General features: G+C 36.1%; 1 protein-coding gene across 3 annotated transcripts; it reads right to left on the bottom strand.

The window, feature by feature from the left end:
- Nucleotides 1–1,454: 1,454 nt before the first annotated feature.
- On the bottom strand, nt 1,455–19,210 carry kras (v-Ki-ras2 Kirsten rat sarcoma viral oncogene homolog). 3 transcript variants are annotated; one of them, XM_067437132.1, is made up of 5 exons: nt 18,821–19,204; nt 14,146–14,263; nt 11,736–11,914; nt 11,467–11,626; nt 1,455–5,067 (listed from the first exon to the last, which is right to left on the bottom strand). In XM_067437132.1, exons 2-5 carry the CDS (start codon nt 14,254–14,256, stop codon nt 4,951–4,953), a joined length of 567 nt encoding a protein of 188 aa, XP_067293233.1. In that variant the 5' UTR covers nt 14,257–14,263; nt 18,821–19,204; the 3' UTR covers nt 1,455–4,950. The 3 variants fall into 3 exon arrangements, with proteins under 3 accessions (XP_067293233.1, XP_067293232.1, XP_067293231.1); XM_067437131.1 differs by lacking the exons at nt 1,455–5,067; nt 18,821–19,204 and adding exons at nt 5,993–6,587; nt 18,541–18,761; XM_067437130.1 differs by lacking the exon at nt 1,455–5,067 and adding an exon at nt 6,015–6,587 and having other exon boundaries at nt 18,821–19,210.
- Nucleotides 19,211–20,340: the final 1,130 nt, after the last annotated feature.

Below are 20,340 nucleotides of genomic sequence, written 5' to 3'. Positions count from 1 at the left end.
TAATATTGTGTTGATCTCCCTTTCGCTGCCAACACTGTTGAGGCATGGACTCCACTAGACCCCTAAAGGTGTGCTGTGGTATCTGGCACGGAGATGTTAGCAGCAGATCCTTAAAGTCCTGTAAGATGTGAGGTGGGGCCTCACTGGATCAGACTTGGATTGAGATCTGGGGAATTTTGGAGGCCAAGTCAACACCGCAAACTCGTTGTTGTGCTCCTCAAACCATTCTTGAAGGATTTTTGCTTTGTGGCAGGGCACATTGTCCTGTTGAAAGAGGCCACAGCCATCAGGGAATACCGTTTCCATGAAAGGGTGTACACTGTACAGGATCTGGAACAGTGCTTAGGTAGGTGGTACGTGTCAAAGTAACATCCACATGGATGACAGGACCCAAGGTTTCCCAGCAGAACATTGCCCAAAGCATCACACTGCCTCCACCGACCGGCATTCTTCTCATAGTGCATCCTGGTGCCATGTGTTCCCCAGGTAAGCGACGCACACGCACCCGGCCATCCACGTGATGTAAAAGAAAACATGTTTCATCAGACTAGGCCACCTTCTTCCACTGCTCTGTGGTCCAGTTCTGATGCTTACGTGCCCACTGTTGGCGCTTTTGGTGGCGGACAGGGGTCAGCATGTAGACCCTGACTGGTCTATGGCCATACATAACAAACTGCGATGCACTGTGTATTCTGACACCTTTCTATCAGAACTAGCATTAACTTCTTGAGCAATTTGAGCTATACAGTTGCTCGTCTGTTTGATCACTCCCCACGTGCATCAATGAGCCGGTTCACCACTGTTCACCTTCCTTGAATGGCTTTTGATAGATACTGACCACTACAGACCAGGAACACCCCACAAGAGCTGCAGTTTTGTAGATGCTTTGACCCAGTCGTCCAACCAATTTGTCCCTTGCCAAACTCGTTCAAATCCTTAAGCTTGCCCATTTTTCCTGCTTCTAACACATCAACTTTGAGGACAAAATGTTCATTTGCTGTCTAATATATCCCACCCACTAACAGGTGCTGTGATAAAGAGATAATCAGTGTTATTCACTTCACCTGTCAGTGGTCCTAATCTGATTGGTGTTTACAAGTGTGTTAAGTCATATTTATATAGTGCTTTTTACAATGCCAAGTGTTTTAAAGCAGCTTCACAATGTTAACAGGAAAATAATGCAACAGATTTTAATTTGACTGTACAGCTGCTCTGGTGAAAACAGTGATGTTATTCTCAATTATCATATAGTGTCAATGTGGGCAGGTCAATAATATAGTTAAAATTTAAGTGTCCCCTGAGCAAGCCAAAAGCACTGGTGTGAAAAATTATTTGGATGTGGTCTAATGAGTTGAGATTCACCCATGAAAAGAAAATGTAACAATTAACTTTTAAATCCATTTCATACCATTTTACAAAACATTCCATAGAAAAAAACAAAACAGACTCTCCTGTGGGTTTTATGTACTTCTTTTAATTGCACATTAAATAAGACTTGTAAGATTAATAGGGAAAAACAGGATTGGGTTGTATTTATAAAACAGTGCCGATCTGAGAACAGCTTTTTCCATCCTAATGGTCACATTCACCAAAACGAGAGGCAGAAGACGACCTCAGATCAGCACTTTCTCAGACGTTAACACGTGACACTTAATTACAATTAAGCGTCATTCAATTCATTTAACCAAAAAATAAGCACAATTTACAAAATATTCATCTTGATCACAACCGTACAAAGGCTGTTAAAACAAGGTCCATACGGTTTATACATGAACCATTTTATCAACATTTGCAATTGGCACACAGACAGAACATTTCAGAAATTATTAAAATAAAAAATAAAAATATCTAATGACTTTGCTACTTGCATTACAGACCTCTATTAAATAAATGATTTTAAAGGGAACAGAAATCACTTAATCCTTTTAACGTTGCATAAGAGTGTACATCCTGATTTATTGAGCGTTTAGATTTCTTGGTATTAGTCATACAGTCAAATGATCAGAAAAGCAAAACTAGTAACGGTTAAGGACGCATGGTAAAACAGCTCACCGAAGGTTTTAAAGCAACATTCTGCTTGTATATTGTAAATCTCCTATAAATGACATCATCTCATGACATCACAAGTATTGCCACACAACATAAATCTTTATATCACTCTCTTTGGTTTGAGTGATGGCTGAAAATGTGCCCTCCTAACTAGAACCACAACCACATTTTACCATAGTACTGGATCACGAGTGCCTCTTTGAAATTTAAGAGCTCAGAAGGAAAGTTTTGAATCGGTTATAACTTATAAGCTTCTAGAACCAACAGAGCAATGATGGTAGCAGAAACAAAAGCAGCATTTGTTTTAGTCCTTTTTCCACATGCATTGCACCATATTTAACTAATAGTATGTTATATTCGTCAATCTCAATTTAGGGTACGTTTACACTACAACGATTTTCAACAAACGGAAATGTTCTCCTTTGCACTTTTCGCGCATTTAGACGAAAATGTTCCGCATTCACAAGGATCCACGAAAATGACTAAAAACGCTGTATTATGCTGCCAGGCCAGCAGGTGGCGATGTCACTTCGTAAAGATACACTACGCACCTTTAGACTGAACACGTTTTGCGCAATACATCACCCATTTCATAAATTTGCATTTTTTGTAGTTTACAGTGACGTTTTCAAAAATGTGCACATTGAAACACGTTTTCAAAAGTGTGCGTTACTAGTAGAGGTCGACGGATAATGGATTTTACCAATAACGATAACTAGGCTGGACCATGCTGGCCGATAACAGATTAATCAACCGATAGTTTTTAAAATAGACACTGAATGAAAACAAGTATAACATAAAATAAGGCTGAACTCAAAATTTGCTGTGTCAAATTTGCATTGTTTTGACAGCTTGAGGTACTACTCTTACGACCTTTTGAGGGGCATTTCGATTCGCAAAACCATGAGATTTGCCTCTATGACATTGTTTTTCTTGATTTTGGGGGTTCTACCATGGGCTTAATGGTTATGTTTTGTCCAGTTTAACTGTTTATTGTTGTGTTTATTGCCTTGTGCTATAGCGTACAGACAAAGTTATAGTTCGACAATGATAAAAGACTTGTAGCTGCATTTAAATTGTTTAAAATAGATAATTATCTTTTGTATTTGAACTGTGTGGCTTGAATGTGGCATTCGTCCAAAATAGACACGGTGTCCGTCAGAAATAGACTAGGTAAGATCCATCTTTAGCAAAGCAGAGTTGCTTCTGAAACGTGCCATAAAGCACTGACTAAAATGGCCGCCATCAGCACCAGCGGCCGTGTCAGAGCTGTAAGCAGACGTGTGGCGCAAAAAATAAGTGATTGGCGTCCCCTCAGCCTTGACGGCAAACATATGCTGTTCTCCAACGCAGCATTTAGTCAACAAATTAATTACTATATAAATTACTATTAGTTTACATTATACATATCGCTTCTGAAGTGTACTACGAACGTGTCAAAGTGTACTTCTGAACGTCTCAAAAACTCTGTTACAGCATTTCCCCTCTCGAGGCCGCTCTCATAGTGAATGCAAGCGGAGCCTTCTCAGCCTATTCGGCAACAGACGCAACTCTGTTAGTTTTTTCTGTTAGAAAAACTATCGGTATGGATATTTGAAGATAACCGAATGCTCAAGCGATTGGTTACCAGTGCGGATAAATCGGCAAAACCGTTCAGTCGGTCGACCTCTAGTTTTCAGGCCCCCAAAACACCGGTGTCGTCGTCCAAAACCCATAAAAAGAGTTTTGATTTTAGTTGAAAACGTTGTCGTGTAAACGCCCCCTTTCGCAAAAAAAAAAAAAACATTTTAATGTAATTTTTTCAGAATTCTAAGGCGCAGTTTGGCTGGGCACAAGAGGGTAAATGTTCATAATAAAAATCCTCCTTTGAATGCAGTATCGAGGCTTTCACTAGTGTAGATCCTTACAGAAAAGAAAGTTTTGAATCATTCTCTGGAATACTGGTGCATTAATGATTCTGATTGGTCAATTGCAGCTTTGCATTTTTATATAGTGATTAATAAAAAGTACAATTGATCATTTCATAATGTATTTCTGCGCCTAGATCCTAATACCTTTTTTTTTTTTTGGTTCTTGTACATTATCCCTTAAAACTATTTGAAAAGAGTAATTATTGTAGATTTGAAATGGAGTTGCCATCACCAAAAAGTCTCAAAACCAACAGAGTTAAAAACTTAAGATTGAATTGAAAATCTCAGAAATTAATAATGGTCAGTTTGGACCAGCTGAGAAAATCCTCTCTACACAACAGTGGCTATTATACAGTATTCAACGCATTTCCTTCCCTTGAAGTTTAACAGAACACAGCATGCAAACAGGGAAATAAGGTTAACGTGGTTAAGATTTCACCATATATACATTACCATGGCTTTAGAGAGAGGGCGCGTTAATCCGACTACAATGGAAGTTCACATGCAGGTGGGTTTTGGAAGTCTGGGACATCCAAAGGCAGGGTCATACACAGTGATAATGTATCAAAACACCCCCCCAAAAAGTGTTGGTCCTCAAAAATAATTCCTTAAAGTTTCAGTTCCTGTACAAAATCAAGCGAATCACATGCAAGTTTCCATCAGCTACAAGGCTAGTTCTCATTTAGCACACCAAAAGAATGCTTTTAAATCCACACCTTTAAAAAACTACTCTAGATAAACCAACTGCAAAATAAAAACCAATTCTGACAGTCCACCCGATAAAATAAGCCATACAAGGCGTCAAGGGACCAACACTTTGGGGCAACTGGCACCGAACGAGAAGTAAAGCTTATTTCTTTTAAGAAAGCAAGTAGAATAGGGATCCATTCTGTAATCTGAAGAGGCTAATAATTTAGTGTAATGTACAAAATGCAGTTGTGGAACTTTTTTTTTCTTCTTTTTGAGTCTGTAATGACAGTAAAAGGCTTGTTCACATTAATACACATTTTGTTTTGGATTTCTTCTTTTTCTTCTTGCCCTCTTTGCTCATCTTCTCCTTGTGTTTCCGGATTTCTCGGACTAAAGTATAAAACGCGTCGTCCACGCCCTTCAAAACAAAAAGGGAAAACAAGAAGTTGAGGAGATTATGTCAAGCATTAAATCAAAGACAGGTCACAGATCTATGCCCAACTTTTGCAGCCATATTCCACAAATTAGCCACAACAACAACATTTAAATTGGTCTCATATCAGGGTTAGAGAAACAATGTTCACCGAACCCTTCCTGAAAGAATAGTGAAAAAAGTAAAGGAAATGAACAAGTGATTATTTTAAGAGTGTGAATCTCACTAAGAAATGGTCATATTTCATCCCAAAAACCAAGCAATAATTATACATTATATTTTGATATAAAACAGGTTTAGAGGAACACTTTTTTTTTGCTGCACTACGACATTTAAATGGCAGGCAGTCAAGCACATTTTCCCCTCAAATGAAATCCTACATATCATAAATAATATAAAGGGCTGTCAAACGATTAATCACATCCAAAATAAAAGTTTTTACATATATGCGTGTATTCAAATATGCATAATTATACACAGTACACACACACACAAATATTTGCATATACACACATACAAAAATGTATAACTATACGTGCGTATGTGTATTCAAATATACATAATCATACTCAGTATTAAACGTGCATTATGTAAACAAATTTTTATTTTGGACGCAATTAATCATGATTAATCATTTGACAGCACAATCTAAAATAAACCTAGAATAAAAAAATAAAATAAAAACATTTAATTCAGTGCAACGATCACAATAAATAAGATTCCTGTCTAAATTACATTTTTAAATGAAAATTAATATAGTACTTGTGGTATGGAATATAATTCATAAGTAAATAAATACACACAAAAATATGATATTTATCCAAGATGATAAGCATTCCAAAAATTCAAGTAAAAAAAAAAAAAAAATCATTTCTGGTTAATTAAAATTGAAAATGTTGCACTGAATTGAATGCACAATTAGAATCAATAAATCAATAAGTGTGAATATACCATAAACAGATTCAATTCAGGCTTTCTAGTGATCAAGTCTCTTCAGAACATTTTGACTAAACCGCTCAATCCATAGGGATTAGTTTTACAATCTCTATGAACTTTTTCAAGTTTCAAAGTGGTAGTCGCGTAACCGTCAACGGAGGTAATAAAACTGCTCAGATTTTATTAAAAATAGTAATTTGTGTTCTGATTGACAGGTTTGGAACAACTTGAGGGCGAGCAAACAACAGAATTTTCATTTTTGGCTGAACTAAAACTTTAACGGTCCTAAAAATTGGCTTTTTTTTTGGTATAATTTTGGGGTGAAATATGACCTGGATATTTCTTTGACAGTTTTCATGAGATTGACCCAAGAACAAGTGAAAAGTGTAGAGCAGATGTCGTACCCAACACCTGGACTGCAGATGGGCAGCGCTTCAAACTTACCCCTCTCACATCAAAACACATTTTTTAAGCTTGATGCATTGTGTCGTCTTTTCTTCTTTACTGAGTTTTCTTAGCCGGTATTGCCTGATCTCCCGTACCAGAGTATAAAAGGCATCTTCCACTCTCTGCAGTGCAAAACACAACTCCCTTCAGTGTTAAGGAAGGCACAGCCATTATTACTGAGAAGGGAAAACGGTCGCAAATGGATTTTAGGAATCCACGGAAACTATAAAGTTTACCCACATAGTGCTGGCATAATTAATAGTGGTGTTCCCCCCCCCTCCCCCCTCCCCCCTTATTTCTGGGAATTTAAAGGGAAACTGGCACAAGGTATTTTTTTTTTTTTTCCAACTTTCCACAAAAAAAAGCCAAGTCTTTCCATGGCACACAACATATTTGCACTATTGTAGAAGAGTTTGCCAAATAGGGGGCGTTTACACGACAGTTTTCCACAAAAAAAAGAAACCTATATGAGTTTTGGCCGTTTATTTATGAAAACAGTATTTTAACAGAAAAAGTAATTTTTTGAAAACTCTTCCGTTTAAACTACAAAAAAATGTGAATTTGTGACACCAGTCATGCACATATGTAATGAATGTTCAGTCTATAAGCATGTAGTATTTCTTTACAAAGTGACATCACCCTCTACTGGTCTGACATGAATAAAACTTTTTTTTTTTTTCACAGATCCTGGTGAACTATGTTGCTGACTGTACATGAAACTTTTTATAAATGCAAATTACATTTTTTTAGGGAACCATTTTAACGATCTGAGCACATGGTGTACATGTCTGAATTCCCTTATGCTAGTTTAACGATGGAAAAAACTATTTCAGCGCACTGTCCAAAAGGGTTGTACCTTGTACCTAGGTGTGTTTTAGGAATAACGTGCAATAAACCAATCAGAGTCTCATCTCCCACTCCCTTTAAAGGTGCCCTAGAATGATTTGAAACAATATGTTAAATTGTTCTCTGATATCTACATAGTGTAATGTGGCTTATTTAAGGGCAAAATTGTCCAGATACGGTTTTACAGGTCCATTTACAGCCCTATAAATTGTCCCAAGGATGTAATGCTGTTTTTGCCTTATTTGGAAGGGTCATGAATATTAATGTTGAGCTCTGCTCTGATTGGCTTATTTCAGCAGTTTAGCTGTTCAGCTCGTGAGTCCTGACCTTCCTGACAGAACAGACAGACTTTAAGCAAAACATCTCAAATGGAGACTGAGATATTGCAGCTTACTTGTTTATTGGCGTTTTCAGATCATCCGCGCGAGAGAAAGAGCTCGCATTTGTGCAGTTGCAAGATTTCAGTAATTAAATCCCCCAAACAGAGCTTTTCTGTGAAAAAAAACCCGTATGATATCCAGTGTTTTACCAAAACATGTCCAATCTGGCAACCATATGCACGCAAGCTCTCTCTCGCGCACCGGTGAACTGAAAATAACAATAAACAAGTAAGCTGCATTTTATCAATCTCCATTTGAGATGCACTGCTTAAAGTGTCATTCAGTCTGCATTTTAGACTTGTCTTTTTTCGTCAACTATATTGCATATTTATATAACGTTAGTCACAATGTAGGCTAATATTACGCAGTGAAATACAAGATAGGCAAAAACATCATAGGAAAGTACTTCAGTTCTCAAAAATATAAATATATAACTTATATTTTTACAAAATGAATAGCCTTGTCAAATGACTGTCGTTTTAACTTAAATGGTGGAAAAGGTGACGTTTGCTAGAAGGATCGAGTAAACGATCTAAGCAAAGTATCTACGGTTGTATTTTGTAATACAAAATAATATTACCCTTTGTCATTAGACACACTATTTAGTTTTGTATGGTACTTGGTGTTTCCTGTTGTTACGTTAGCACCTTGCGTTATCTAGACAATGCGGTCTCTCTAAGAAACTTTCAATTTAATCAGAAATTGTTTAAACAGTCAATAAGTGGATAAATCGCTACTTACTGCTTGCAGGAATACAGAAGTAATTGCCACTTTATTCAGTTTAAGACGCAGAGCGAAGCTTGCTTGAAATGGGGCGAACAAACGAATGATCTTGAATTAAATTGTTGTGGTATCCGATTATAAACATGCGAGCAGCTTGTTTTGATGATTCGCTCCATTTCCGCCTGACAATGAACATGTTTGGACAGATGCAAATGTTCGGGGCGTGCACATAAATGATCCCCAATGCTTGCGTCACAGTTAGCGTTATGTTGAGAAGCACTTTTTTCCCCCTTGTGCTATGGATTCACGAGATTTACATAAGTAGGAGGCAATGATGTTTGAGACTCACAGTATGTTATGTCCATGTACTGAACTCTTATTATTTCACGATGGCAAGGTTAATTCAATTTTTCATTCTAAGGCACCTTTAAAAGCCAGTTGTGCTTGCACCGTGACAGCACTGCTATTTACATGGCTGGAGAGGAATCCTTTTATTTTTAATATTTAAAATTGTTTGTGTGCTGCTGCGTGTCCCTGTGTGTAATAAACAGAGTGTATGCGCGTTGGACCTGCCTATAGGAGCATATATTACTAGCACACCCTTTAAATAACAAATTAAATACTGTGCTATTGACTTAAGACCAGGTTTTTGTTGGTCAATGGTGGAGTTGTTTTCAGTTCCTCAAAACAGCAACCCTCTGACAATGCGCCTGAACACGCCTCATTTTTAGACCAGCATGCCCATGGGTGAACAGATGGCGTGAGTGCATTTCCCATTTAAACAACGCAGGATGTGAAAATGATAACTGTGTCAGGCTGAAAGAAGCAAAAAACAATTGCGTCACATTGTGCCGGGTGTATGATAGGGCCCTCTGTACGCGTTTTAAGTACATCACTGTCGTGTAAACGTACCCTTAATTGTGTCCCTGAACACCACTGGATATAAAATAATTGAAAAGTGAATCTGAAATTAAACAAATACACACAGATCTTTCAGCTTGCAGCCAGAGAGAAATGTGGGTGTTGAAAACAGCACTATGGCGTCAGCGGGTAGCATGTGTGGCTCGAAACAGAGAAAATAAATTTATTCAGAAGCCTTTATTATTCCCCAGCACCACAAGGAGTCGTGATTTGAGCACTGCAGAGCGTCTGCCCTGATTTATAAACATGAAAGATAGAGCAGTTCAATATCCCAGTTGATTTAAAGTGATTGAACCCATTCAATCAATCCAAATTGCATTCTTTGTCATTAAAGGATTGATTTATCTTAAGGTGAAATCAAACACAGACAAATGATAACAAATGCACAAGAGAGACCAGGCACAAACCCAGAGCCAGATCAGTTGTGTTCTGTGATGTGCACCTGATTGATTATTCATAAAGCTCGTCACAATGAACTCATGCATAAAGCCAGTGTAAAACAACAGCACACACTGGCCAACTTTCCTACAGTTCTACACACTTGAACTGCCTTAATCTGTTATGTGAATGTAACAAAACCTAGTCCAGGTCACAGTTACTTTAAAAAAAGATACTTTACTACAATGACGTATACATACTTCTACATTTAGATGACTTCGATTTTGGGGTGAAATGTGACGAAGACATTCTCGAAAGTCTTTAAAGGGTTAGTTCACCCCACATTTTTATTTCTACCATTAATTCCTCATGTCGTTCCAAACCCGCAAGACCTTCGTTCATCTTCATAAAACAAATTAGGATGTTTTTTTATGAAATCCAAGAGCTCTTTGACCTCTCCATAGACAGAAACACAATGAATACTTTCAAGGTCCAGAAAGGTAGGAAAATCTATTTAACTTGTTAAGGTTCAATGATAATATTATAAAGTTTTTGTTTTTGTGCAAACAAAAAAAGTAGCGTTATTTTTGTTTTGTTTTTAGCGCACAAAAAGTACTCCAATCCCTTCATGACATTAAGGTTGAAACACTGGAGTCACATGGACAATTTTAACTATGTTTTTCCTACCTTTCTGGGAGTTGAAAGAGTTAATTCAATTGCTGTCTATGGAGGGGTCAGAGAGCTCTCAGATGTCATCAAACATATCTTCTATTGGTGTTTTGAAGATGAACGAAGTTCTTACGGGTTTGGAACGACATGAGGGTGAGAACTTAAAATTTGTGGTGAACCAACCCTTCAAGAGACTCATTCTATATAGGTTATAATGCATTTTAGAATGATTATATAATTATAGTGGTCTTTGATTATAGATTTCGAATACATTAACATGATATTAAAAGACAGCATGAAATGGCTTTCACAACTCATTTAACTTCCAAAATGATGCATTTCTGAGCATAATAATATTGTGAAAAAGAAAAGTATGGTTGGGTATGTTTTATACAACCAAGCACATTCATTAAGAAAAATAGAGTTGGTTTTGATTTCACGTTGTCTTTAAAACAACTTTAAATCAGTCAAAATAAACGTCTCGCAATGGCCTGGTTTACACGCACCCCCATAATATGATTACAACGGGATGGAAGCAATATGGCAATTCAACTTTACCTTGTGTAAACACAATATTTCAATCAATCTAGAGCGGCACATTTAATCGTTAAAATATTGCAATCTCCTAAATGACAATGACTACCTTGTGTCTATTAAAACCGTGTCATGCAGTTAACATGTATAGTTATGAAACGGCTTCAAACACAGCGGTAAGGAAAGCATCACATTTTACTGGGGGGTGCTGAAAAACAGTACATTTTGACAACGTTGTGCGACATGAAAATAATGCAGTATAACACTGGACATTTTTTGCATTTGATTCGAATAGATTAAAACAGTGCACCTATTGAATGTAAGTTCATCATTTGTGCAGTGCGAATAATGAATAATAATCAGAATAACGAAAAACGCATGCAAATGAGAGTGAAGAGGTTTGCTTGTGTCATGTAAAACCTGCTGCGAATACACTCTCTCTGACTATTTGATATAAATCACATTATTGGCGCACATCTGAATGTAGTCAGCACTGAAAGTTTTATTTTCATTGATTTGTCCAATGCGTGTCCATCCCGGTTTTCCATACCTGTCTCGTCTTTGCTGAGGTCTCTATGAATGGAATGCCGTAGCTACGTGCTAAATCCTGAGCCTGCTTTGTGTCCACACTGCGGGATGGAAGATCACACTTGTTGCCCACCAGGACCATCGGGACGTCCTCGGAGTCCTTTACTCGTTTTATCTGCTCTCTGCAAAAGCACACAGAGGATATTACACATCTACAATTCACTTGACGAGGCGTTTTAGCACTTTACAGACCTGATTCTGCGCCGTATTCAGTTTCAAGCTAACCCTCACCTGTAGTGGTGAATGTCCTCGAAGGACTTTGTGTTATTGATGGCAAAGACGCAAAGGAATCCCTCCCCTGTCCTCATGTACTGGTCCCTCATGGCGCTGTACTCCTCCTGACCTGCAGTGTCCAAGATGTCCAGCAGACAGGTCTCCCCATCAATCACCACCTGCTTCCTGTAGGAGTCCTGCACAAGCGAAACAATATTTTGAGCATTTTGAGCAGCATCACAATCCCAAGATCGAATAGTCCTGTAAACTCAACTGATCACAGTATGACAATACTCTAGTACGTAACGCCCATGGACCATGAGCTGAATGTCTGATGCATATGGCACATAAAATCAAAAATGACTCAGGAGTTGTCATCTGATTGTTTGCATTTTACAGGTTTTCCAGGAGAAGTGGGTGTTGCGTTTTTTACATAGGCTGTAAAAAAATATGGATGTAGTGTGCGTGACGTCACCAATAGGGTTCTGAAGTGTAAAGTAAAGACGAGCTGGCCGTTGTCATCTTGCAGAAAATGGGCAAAGAGGTGGGATGTGGGCAGAGATTAGGTGAAGTGATGACTAACAGACAGCGGATAAATCGCTATCCATCTGTCACTCAAAGTAACAACATCCTTAATTATGCAGAACTTTAAGGCTTTACATAATGTAAATGAATGGGTTATATAAAAAAAATTAATAATAATAATAAATTTTTTTTTAAAAATCACCCCACTCACAGTTATCATTAAGGCCAAATTTAGCCGTATAGACCAAAACCACAATTTGTATCAGGCTGTAAATATGTTTTTTCTGATGTAAAGTTGGGCATTTTATCATGGGGCTCATTGAGATTCTGCTCCCTTCTGGTACCTCTAGTGGCCAGTTGAGGAATTGCAGTTTAAGTTACTTCCGAATTGGCTTCAACAGAAATTGGGGGAGGTTGCCGCTTGGTTCTTTAAAGGTCGTAATGGCTGTGGCGCCAAACCCCCTCACAGAAGAACACCATCGTGTTTAACTTTGACAACGAGAGCTTATCAGGAGCAACTAAACGCTGGATTTTCAATTTTCAAAAGTATGTGAACTTCACAGCATAGACATCCCAGAGTTTTACACAACGGTCTGTTATTGTAATCAGTTACACTTTCATGCCCCTAAACATGACGTAGCAACCAATCACAGTTTTTGTTCTGCATGTCAGTTAGACAGCCTCTGGGTGGCCTTTAGACAATGAAAGCTGCTACAGAACCGAGACCTTCTGCAGTGTAAAAAAGATCGACGACAAGTCTTTACCATCTTCTATTAACGCAAGTGAAGCCACCAGTGTTCAAATATGGGGCCTGACATCTTGGAGCCCGAGTCTGTGCTGTAGTGAGCACAAACTGGAGCTGTGATTTCAAAGTTGGCTTCACATTTCAGGACTCATGTATAGCCTACCTTTAACTTTTTAACTCTGGCTTCAAAATAATATAAGTTGTGTTCACCAGTGAAAATTATCTAGATGGACAAAACCTGTAAGCATCATAAATGGTTGATCACAGTTTGTTCTTTGCAATAATCCAAAAGCCTATTGGTTTGTCAAGGGAAACAAAATAAACGGAAATGTTTACCGGTTTGGAACAACTTTAGGGTGAATAAATGATAGAAGCTACATTCTTGGGTGAACTATCCTTTTAAGGGAGTTTGTCATTGTACTGTTTAGTTGTTGTGTTTTTCATTAAGAATAAAAGGCTAATGAACCCACCATTCAAACAACCCAATTCTAAACCAAAAGTAAAATGAGCGTGGCAGCATTGCCATTCATTCACGGCCGCTCAGTGCACAAGCACTGTAAATGTGACGGTGAGGGAAAAATTTGATGCCTAGGCTCATACCAAAATGTATTCTATTATTCACAATGTCAAACCAACGCAGCTTAACCCAAAATGCAAGCTCAGTCATGCACTTCTTCCATATAAGCTTGTGCAGTTGTGCGCTCTAGACAGAGAATACCTACTTCGGCTAAGAAAAAGCAAATATGTTTATTAAGTATAACGAGTTTGGGTTAGGTTCCTATTCAACTGTCCATCCTATTAAAAACAGCTAGGCAATAAGATGATTGTAAAAAACGTATTCAAGTGTGAATGAGAACCACTTCAAGGGGGATGCCCGGTGTGCGAAATAATATTTGTCTCTACAAAACAAAAACATCCAAAAAACCTACACATTTCAACCAAAGGATTAAAATTGACACCATGCCTGAAAAGTGAAAGGGAAGAAACACAAAAGGCATTCCACCTGGTAACCACCTTGTTTTAAACCAGAATAACCGGATGGCACTATTTAATCTTTAACAGTACATGTTTTGCAAATTTACGCAAGGGTGAGTTTCACATCTTTGTGTGTCAGTAGAAAGTGAGCGTCCTGACAGCGCTAGAGACAGCGTGCCTCACCTCTATGGTTGGGTCATATTCATCCACAAAGTGGTTCTGGATGAGTTGGATGGTGAGAGCACTCTTGCCCACGCCTCCAGCACCCACCACCACAAGCTTATATTCTGTCATTCTTCACCTGCAGCAGAAAAAAAAAAAACATGAAAATCAATGAGCAGTTCAAAATTTTAGCTTTTACTTTCTCTTTTGAGTTTCAGAGCAAAGCATGCTGGGAAATAGAAATCCCAGTTAATTTGTGGTTAGATATAAGTTAATCTGAATTGAAAGAAATAAGTGCATACAACTCAACAATTAAATAATTCAGATTACTTAAAATGTAAATTTTGCGAAATGAAAAGAAACTCATAAAAGTTATTTTGATTGTTAAATTTGAGTTGTATCTAGTCAAACAAATACATTTTTTTAAGCATTAAGGTTTACAGTGAATGATGTCAGCGATTTTCTTGGTATAACGTGCACATGGGGCTCCAGTTAACAAACTTTTCAGAGTTCAGATAATTTAATTACTTAGTTACAAATCTGTCAATTAACTGATGCCATTATCTGAAGTGACAGACAGTTCACTAATTCAGTCCGCTGGAATAACCCAGTGTTAGTTTAACCATTAAGATACAACATCCTACAATTAGGCAGGACTAAAGATTAAAGGTTACATCTCCTTTACACTCAAAATGCCAGGTCTACTGACCATAAATAACCAAAATTAAACACTATACTAATTATTCACTATACACTCATGTTTCATTATACACTCCTCTTTCAGCTTTTACCATATATTCTTACTAAAACTTAATAACTATAGTTGAACTATTTACTATGGAAGCCTGTTTCCACTATGAAATAAAACAATTTAAAAAATAATTGCGACTTTCATTTCACAATTCTGACTTTTTTTTCCATACAATGATCCATAATTTTTACAGTCCATGATAAACTCCCAATTGTGAGAAAAAGTCAGAATTTTCAGCATTTTCAGCTCATATTCTTGACCAATTCATCCATTATTCCAAAGAATATTTGGCTATATTTGAACATATTAAATAAATAAATAAATAAATAAATAAATAAATAAATACACTTTTGGACCAGAGGTTTAAAATTGACACCATCCAGAAAAGTGGAAGGGAAGAGATAAAAAGTCACAATTACCCGTTTTATTTTTTATTATTTTGTGGAAACAAGCTTCCATAATTTACTTCTAAAAAAATAACTCAAACTGATTAAAATCACAATTGAATTAACAGAAAAAAATGCACAATTTGCTACAGCTTGACATTATAATTATAAAGACATGAGAACATTATTCATTATATATATATATATATATATATATATATATATATATATATATATATATATATATATATATATATATATATATAAGGGCTGTGCGATATTAAAGAAAAATGTGATACCTTGTTAAATAATGCGATATTGCAATTCGTGTGTAAAATCTATTACATTTTTTTTTTATTTGTAAACTGAGAATGATACCATTTATGTGTTTCACATTCTTTCTGGGAAAAGAAAGTGTCGCTACAACTTCTGAAAGTGACCAGCAGTGTTTTAGCAAAAATTAATGTCACAAATCTGACAATATAATTTCAACAACAATGTAAACAAAAAACAAAACAAAAAAAATGATTTGCAAATGTAATGCAGAGACGAAACCGAACTGAAGGGATCACGCGCTTTCAGAGAGGCGACTGGTGCACATTTCGGTGTGCACAACTTTTATTTGACCCTGGCGCCCCCCTCAGTCCAGTACCGGGCCGCTCCGAATTTAATGGGTTAAATAAAAGAATTATAGAATACCGTGATTTTGCAGTTATACATCAAATATACTGCTAATCTAAACCCCACATTGTATAATTTCCTTTCTGTCATTTATAACTTTTCGTTACTATAACTTAAAACCGGTAAATCTACAGTAAACAATAAATTCAACAGAAAATACAATATACCACAAATGTAACAATATTTAAGTTATGCATATGCAAGTACAGGGCTCCACATTAAGTTCATGTGCTTATCCTTTGGATAAGTAAATTGTTCATTCACTTGTCTGTGTAAAAAAAGTTTTGCTTTTTGTGTGTTGTAAATATAATTTATTCTGAAGCAATATTCTCACCAGTGTTCAATCAGCTTTAATTTATTTAAATCTGCATGTATTAATCTGATATTTCCACTAAATATAGGCTATGCTTCAGCTTTCTGATTATATTCTTAAATTTTATCTATACATTAAATTAAAATAAGTAACTATAGGGCTATTATCAATGAGATTAAATAAACTGCATTAAATAATGTTATGAGATTTGTATTTTATAATAAATAAATAAATTTTGGAAAGTATGTTTAAACGTGAAACTAAACTACCAGTAGGTGGCAGCAGGTAAGTCTTAATGAGTGAATCATTCACTCAAATGATTCATTTAGAGGCTGATTCATTTAAGAATGAGGCAGACGTTTACTACCAGGTCATTGAATCTTTGATTCAACGGATTCATTCAAACGCTGAATCAAACGCTGTAACACACTGTTGCTGTGAGATGCGTTATGGTTCTGATGTGGAAATATGATTTGATCTTGGAAATAGTTACGATGCTGAAATAGAACAAAAACAGTCAATATTGCATTAGTTCGCTCATTTTTTGTGTGTGTTATTGCTGTTATAATCAGTTTGTCCGTTGGCCAAGAAAAACTCTTTCACTTGCCCCCTAAAAAAAAATCCACTTGTCCCGGACAAGCGTTAATGTCGAGCCCAGTGCTAGTACAATCTAAAATGTTACATAGCTTATTACTATAACTTTTTGTATTCATAGCTCGATAAAATCATTTAACTGAAACTTGAATAGCGTATACTTGACTAATAATAATAATAATAGATTTTATTTAGAAGAATAATTGACTAGAGCATTCCTTAACCCTAAAAGACTGAGACAGCCGCCCGCAGGTAATAATAACTATAGTTCTAAAATGTTTAATAACTTTTAAACCGCTAATCCAATACGCAGCTTTCCATAGGTATAACATTTCTCACGATCCTTCAGAGGCTCCATCAAAATATGCAGCATTGATTTGTCAAGGAAACGCACGTGGGTTGGTCCCGAGCCAAAGAGATATTATTTTTTAATTATTAGTCCCACCCACCGTGCCAAGTTTCATTGAAACTGTCATCAACTCAACCAATAAACACAGTGTTTGGTCTTTTGAACCACCAATCAGAGAGGTTGAAATACCCACGTGTAAACGTAGGCTTAGTATATTTGATTTCACAGATTGTTGGTCGCAACTTGTTGCATTTGTTTCTCATGTTCAAATTCTAATATATTTCTCTGAAGAAAAATGTTTATTTCAGTGTTATTATATAACAATCTTTCCATTTACTTTACTACTTGAACTTTTTAGGACACATTGTCAGTAAATAAAATACACAAGCGTTCACTCAAAAACATAGAAAACCTAAACCATTAAGTTCTGTTTGAGTTCATAGTAAAAAATAAATTTTTGCTGTAGTTTATCTTGAAATTATATTAATTTACATGTAATAGAGTTACGAAATTGAATTACAAATTAAATGAAACTAATCTGTTACAGTTCATTAAAAAAGTGTAATTAAATTACAGTTACTGAAAATGTTAACGATTACATTTGAAAATTTCCTGTAAATTCTATGATATGTTGAATAATTTTAAATTGTTGCTTTGCCTGTTTTTGATTTGCACGATGCCTCCTGCCATTTAAAGGCGATTTAGTAAAGCGATGCTATTTTGAAGCTTTTGATTGGTTCTTGTTTGAATTTGCAGCGTCTGGCAATTGCATCGATCCACAGAAATCTGCTGAAACTTCAGGCTACAACCTGAAAAAAAAGTAATCAGTTACATTATTTTAATAGAGTAATTAAAATGGTGACACTACGATTTACATTCTATATAGGGTAACTTGTAACCAATTACATTTCCAAAGTAACCTTCCAAACATATATTTAACAACATGGTCAAAAAAACAAAAACAAACAAACAAAACCATTAAAACAAAAATAGCGAGACGTTTACAAAAACACGTTTGTTTGTTTAATTTAAGAGGAGTCGATTCAACAGCAGACTACCACGAATTTGAATTTCACGTTTAAAATTTCACGTTAAATTTAATTACGCTATCATAAAGTGATTTAGATTTTAAATCTAGTTGAGAGAAGTTAATAAGTATAGTTAGTCAATAAGCGCCATTATATTCCAGGGCCCGAATTTCACTTGGGCGTGTTATGATGATAATACAGTGGAATAAATATTATACACAAAGCTCACATTAAACCAATGCTGTCATGTACTTTTATATAATTATTCGCCACGGTAAACATACTAGTTAGAACAGCTTCTCTGTTATTTTTACCTCTGGGTTTGTTGTGAGTTCCGCGTCTGAAAAGGCTCTACTGTCTCTGAAGCGTTTATCGTGACCTTGCCATAATGTTATTATCCATTTAAACAACGCGTTTAAAGCCTGATATGTCTATTGACAATAGCGACAAGGTGTCTACAGGATTGAAACCCAACAATATCACACGAAATTGATCAATTCTGCTCTTTCCAGGCGACATGGCCTGCGCTCGGAGGCTGTGCTTTACATAAATATGGGCGGACACACTGTTGCGTCCTGATAAATGATCACTTACCGCGAAATATCAACGATTTTCAGCTGTTTGCGATTATTTTCAGTAGGTGGAGGCGGTTAAAAGGACAAGTAATGAGCAGTCGAGCAGCCTTTTCCGAGCACCAGCATACATCTTGCATTATAGTAGACGAAACATCTGTAGAAACAAATAATCCAGATCGGTGTCCTTTCAGGGAGATGTGTAGGGCGGAGGAGGGCTTGATCAATAACTAACCGATAATCAACACTGGTACTTCCAGATAAATATGGTTATACGACGGATAATAAATGCACTTTAATTTTAGTGTAATAGCACGCGAGAATGTGCTACAACATATTCGATACTGGACAATGACCGGCTTTTGACAAGCTCTAGGGCAGTATTGCTATGGACTGGCTTGATGCTTAAATAGGCCCTAAATATAACCGGAACGTGTACGTGCGACGTCAGCGCGTATCTGGATTCCTATTGGATGTATCACCTGTCAGTCACAATTTGGCTATTTGCATACGGTGTGCAAGAACCAATCGTCTACGATTATAGAGTAATACAAATGAACCGGCCTATTTATTGTTTGACTCGATGCTTCCTTCAATCTAAACAGTTTTTATTCTTCAATAACTTTAATGTGAATATAGTTCGGCGACACACATAGTTGTAAAACAAAACTCAGTTAAAGAACGTGGGGTGGAAACCCCAAAATAAAACACATATTTTATTTATATAATGGTTAATTTATTTCATAATAAAAACATTTTGAAGAGCTAAATATTGATATGTCTGCAGTTTGCAAATATGTTTTAGTTCACAGTAATACGAGTCAATTAACTTCGTTGAAATTATTATTTTATAGTAATCAAGAAATATGCCTAACACATTAAAAGTTCAGTAAAAGACTATGAACAATGAAGACCTTAATATAATTAAAATATTTAAATGAACAACTTATATTTATAATTAATATTTTAGGTGAAAGAAACAAAAACACAAAAGACACAAGGGGTCAGTATATCTATGTGTTTGCAGCTAAAGCTGTATTAAACATTAGATTTTAGAAACATAGACTTTGTTAGTTTAATTTTTTTTAAATGGCTATTATAATTTATTAGCATCACATTATTCTGCTGTAAATTACTATTATTATTATTATTATTATTATTATTATTATTATTATTATTCAATGGCAATAACATTACAAACAATGAACAATATTGAACAAATATTGAACAAAAGTAGAAAAAGAGAATATACATAAATAATACAAGTAAAGGAAAGGAAGCTAAAAAAAACGAAAAAACAAATAAAACAATAACAATAGAAAAAGAAAGCTGCAAATTATTATTCAAACCTCTTCTTGAAACTCGTTGACGTCATTGTCTTGTGGCGCGAACATGGGTGCGAATGACTTTTCTCCGCGCTGACAGGATATGGCCAATCACCGCTTGATATTCACTTTTACTGTCTATGTTAGATATTGAGGAATTCTTTTAAATTGAGGTTTCAGGGGTTTATATTTCAGTTTGAAGTCCTTGGCATTTAAA

The sequence above is a fragment of the Pseudorasbora parva genome, chromosome 25 (assembly GCF_024679245.1).
Source record: "Pseudorasbora parva isolate DD20220531a chromosome 25, ASM2467924v1, whole genome shotgun sequence".
NCBI classification, from domain to species: Eukaryota; Metazoa; Chordata; class Actinopteri; order Cypriniformes; family Gobionidae; genus Pseudorasbora; species Pseudorasbora parva.
This window is presented reverse-complemented; position numbering and strand designations above follow the sequence as displayed.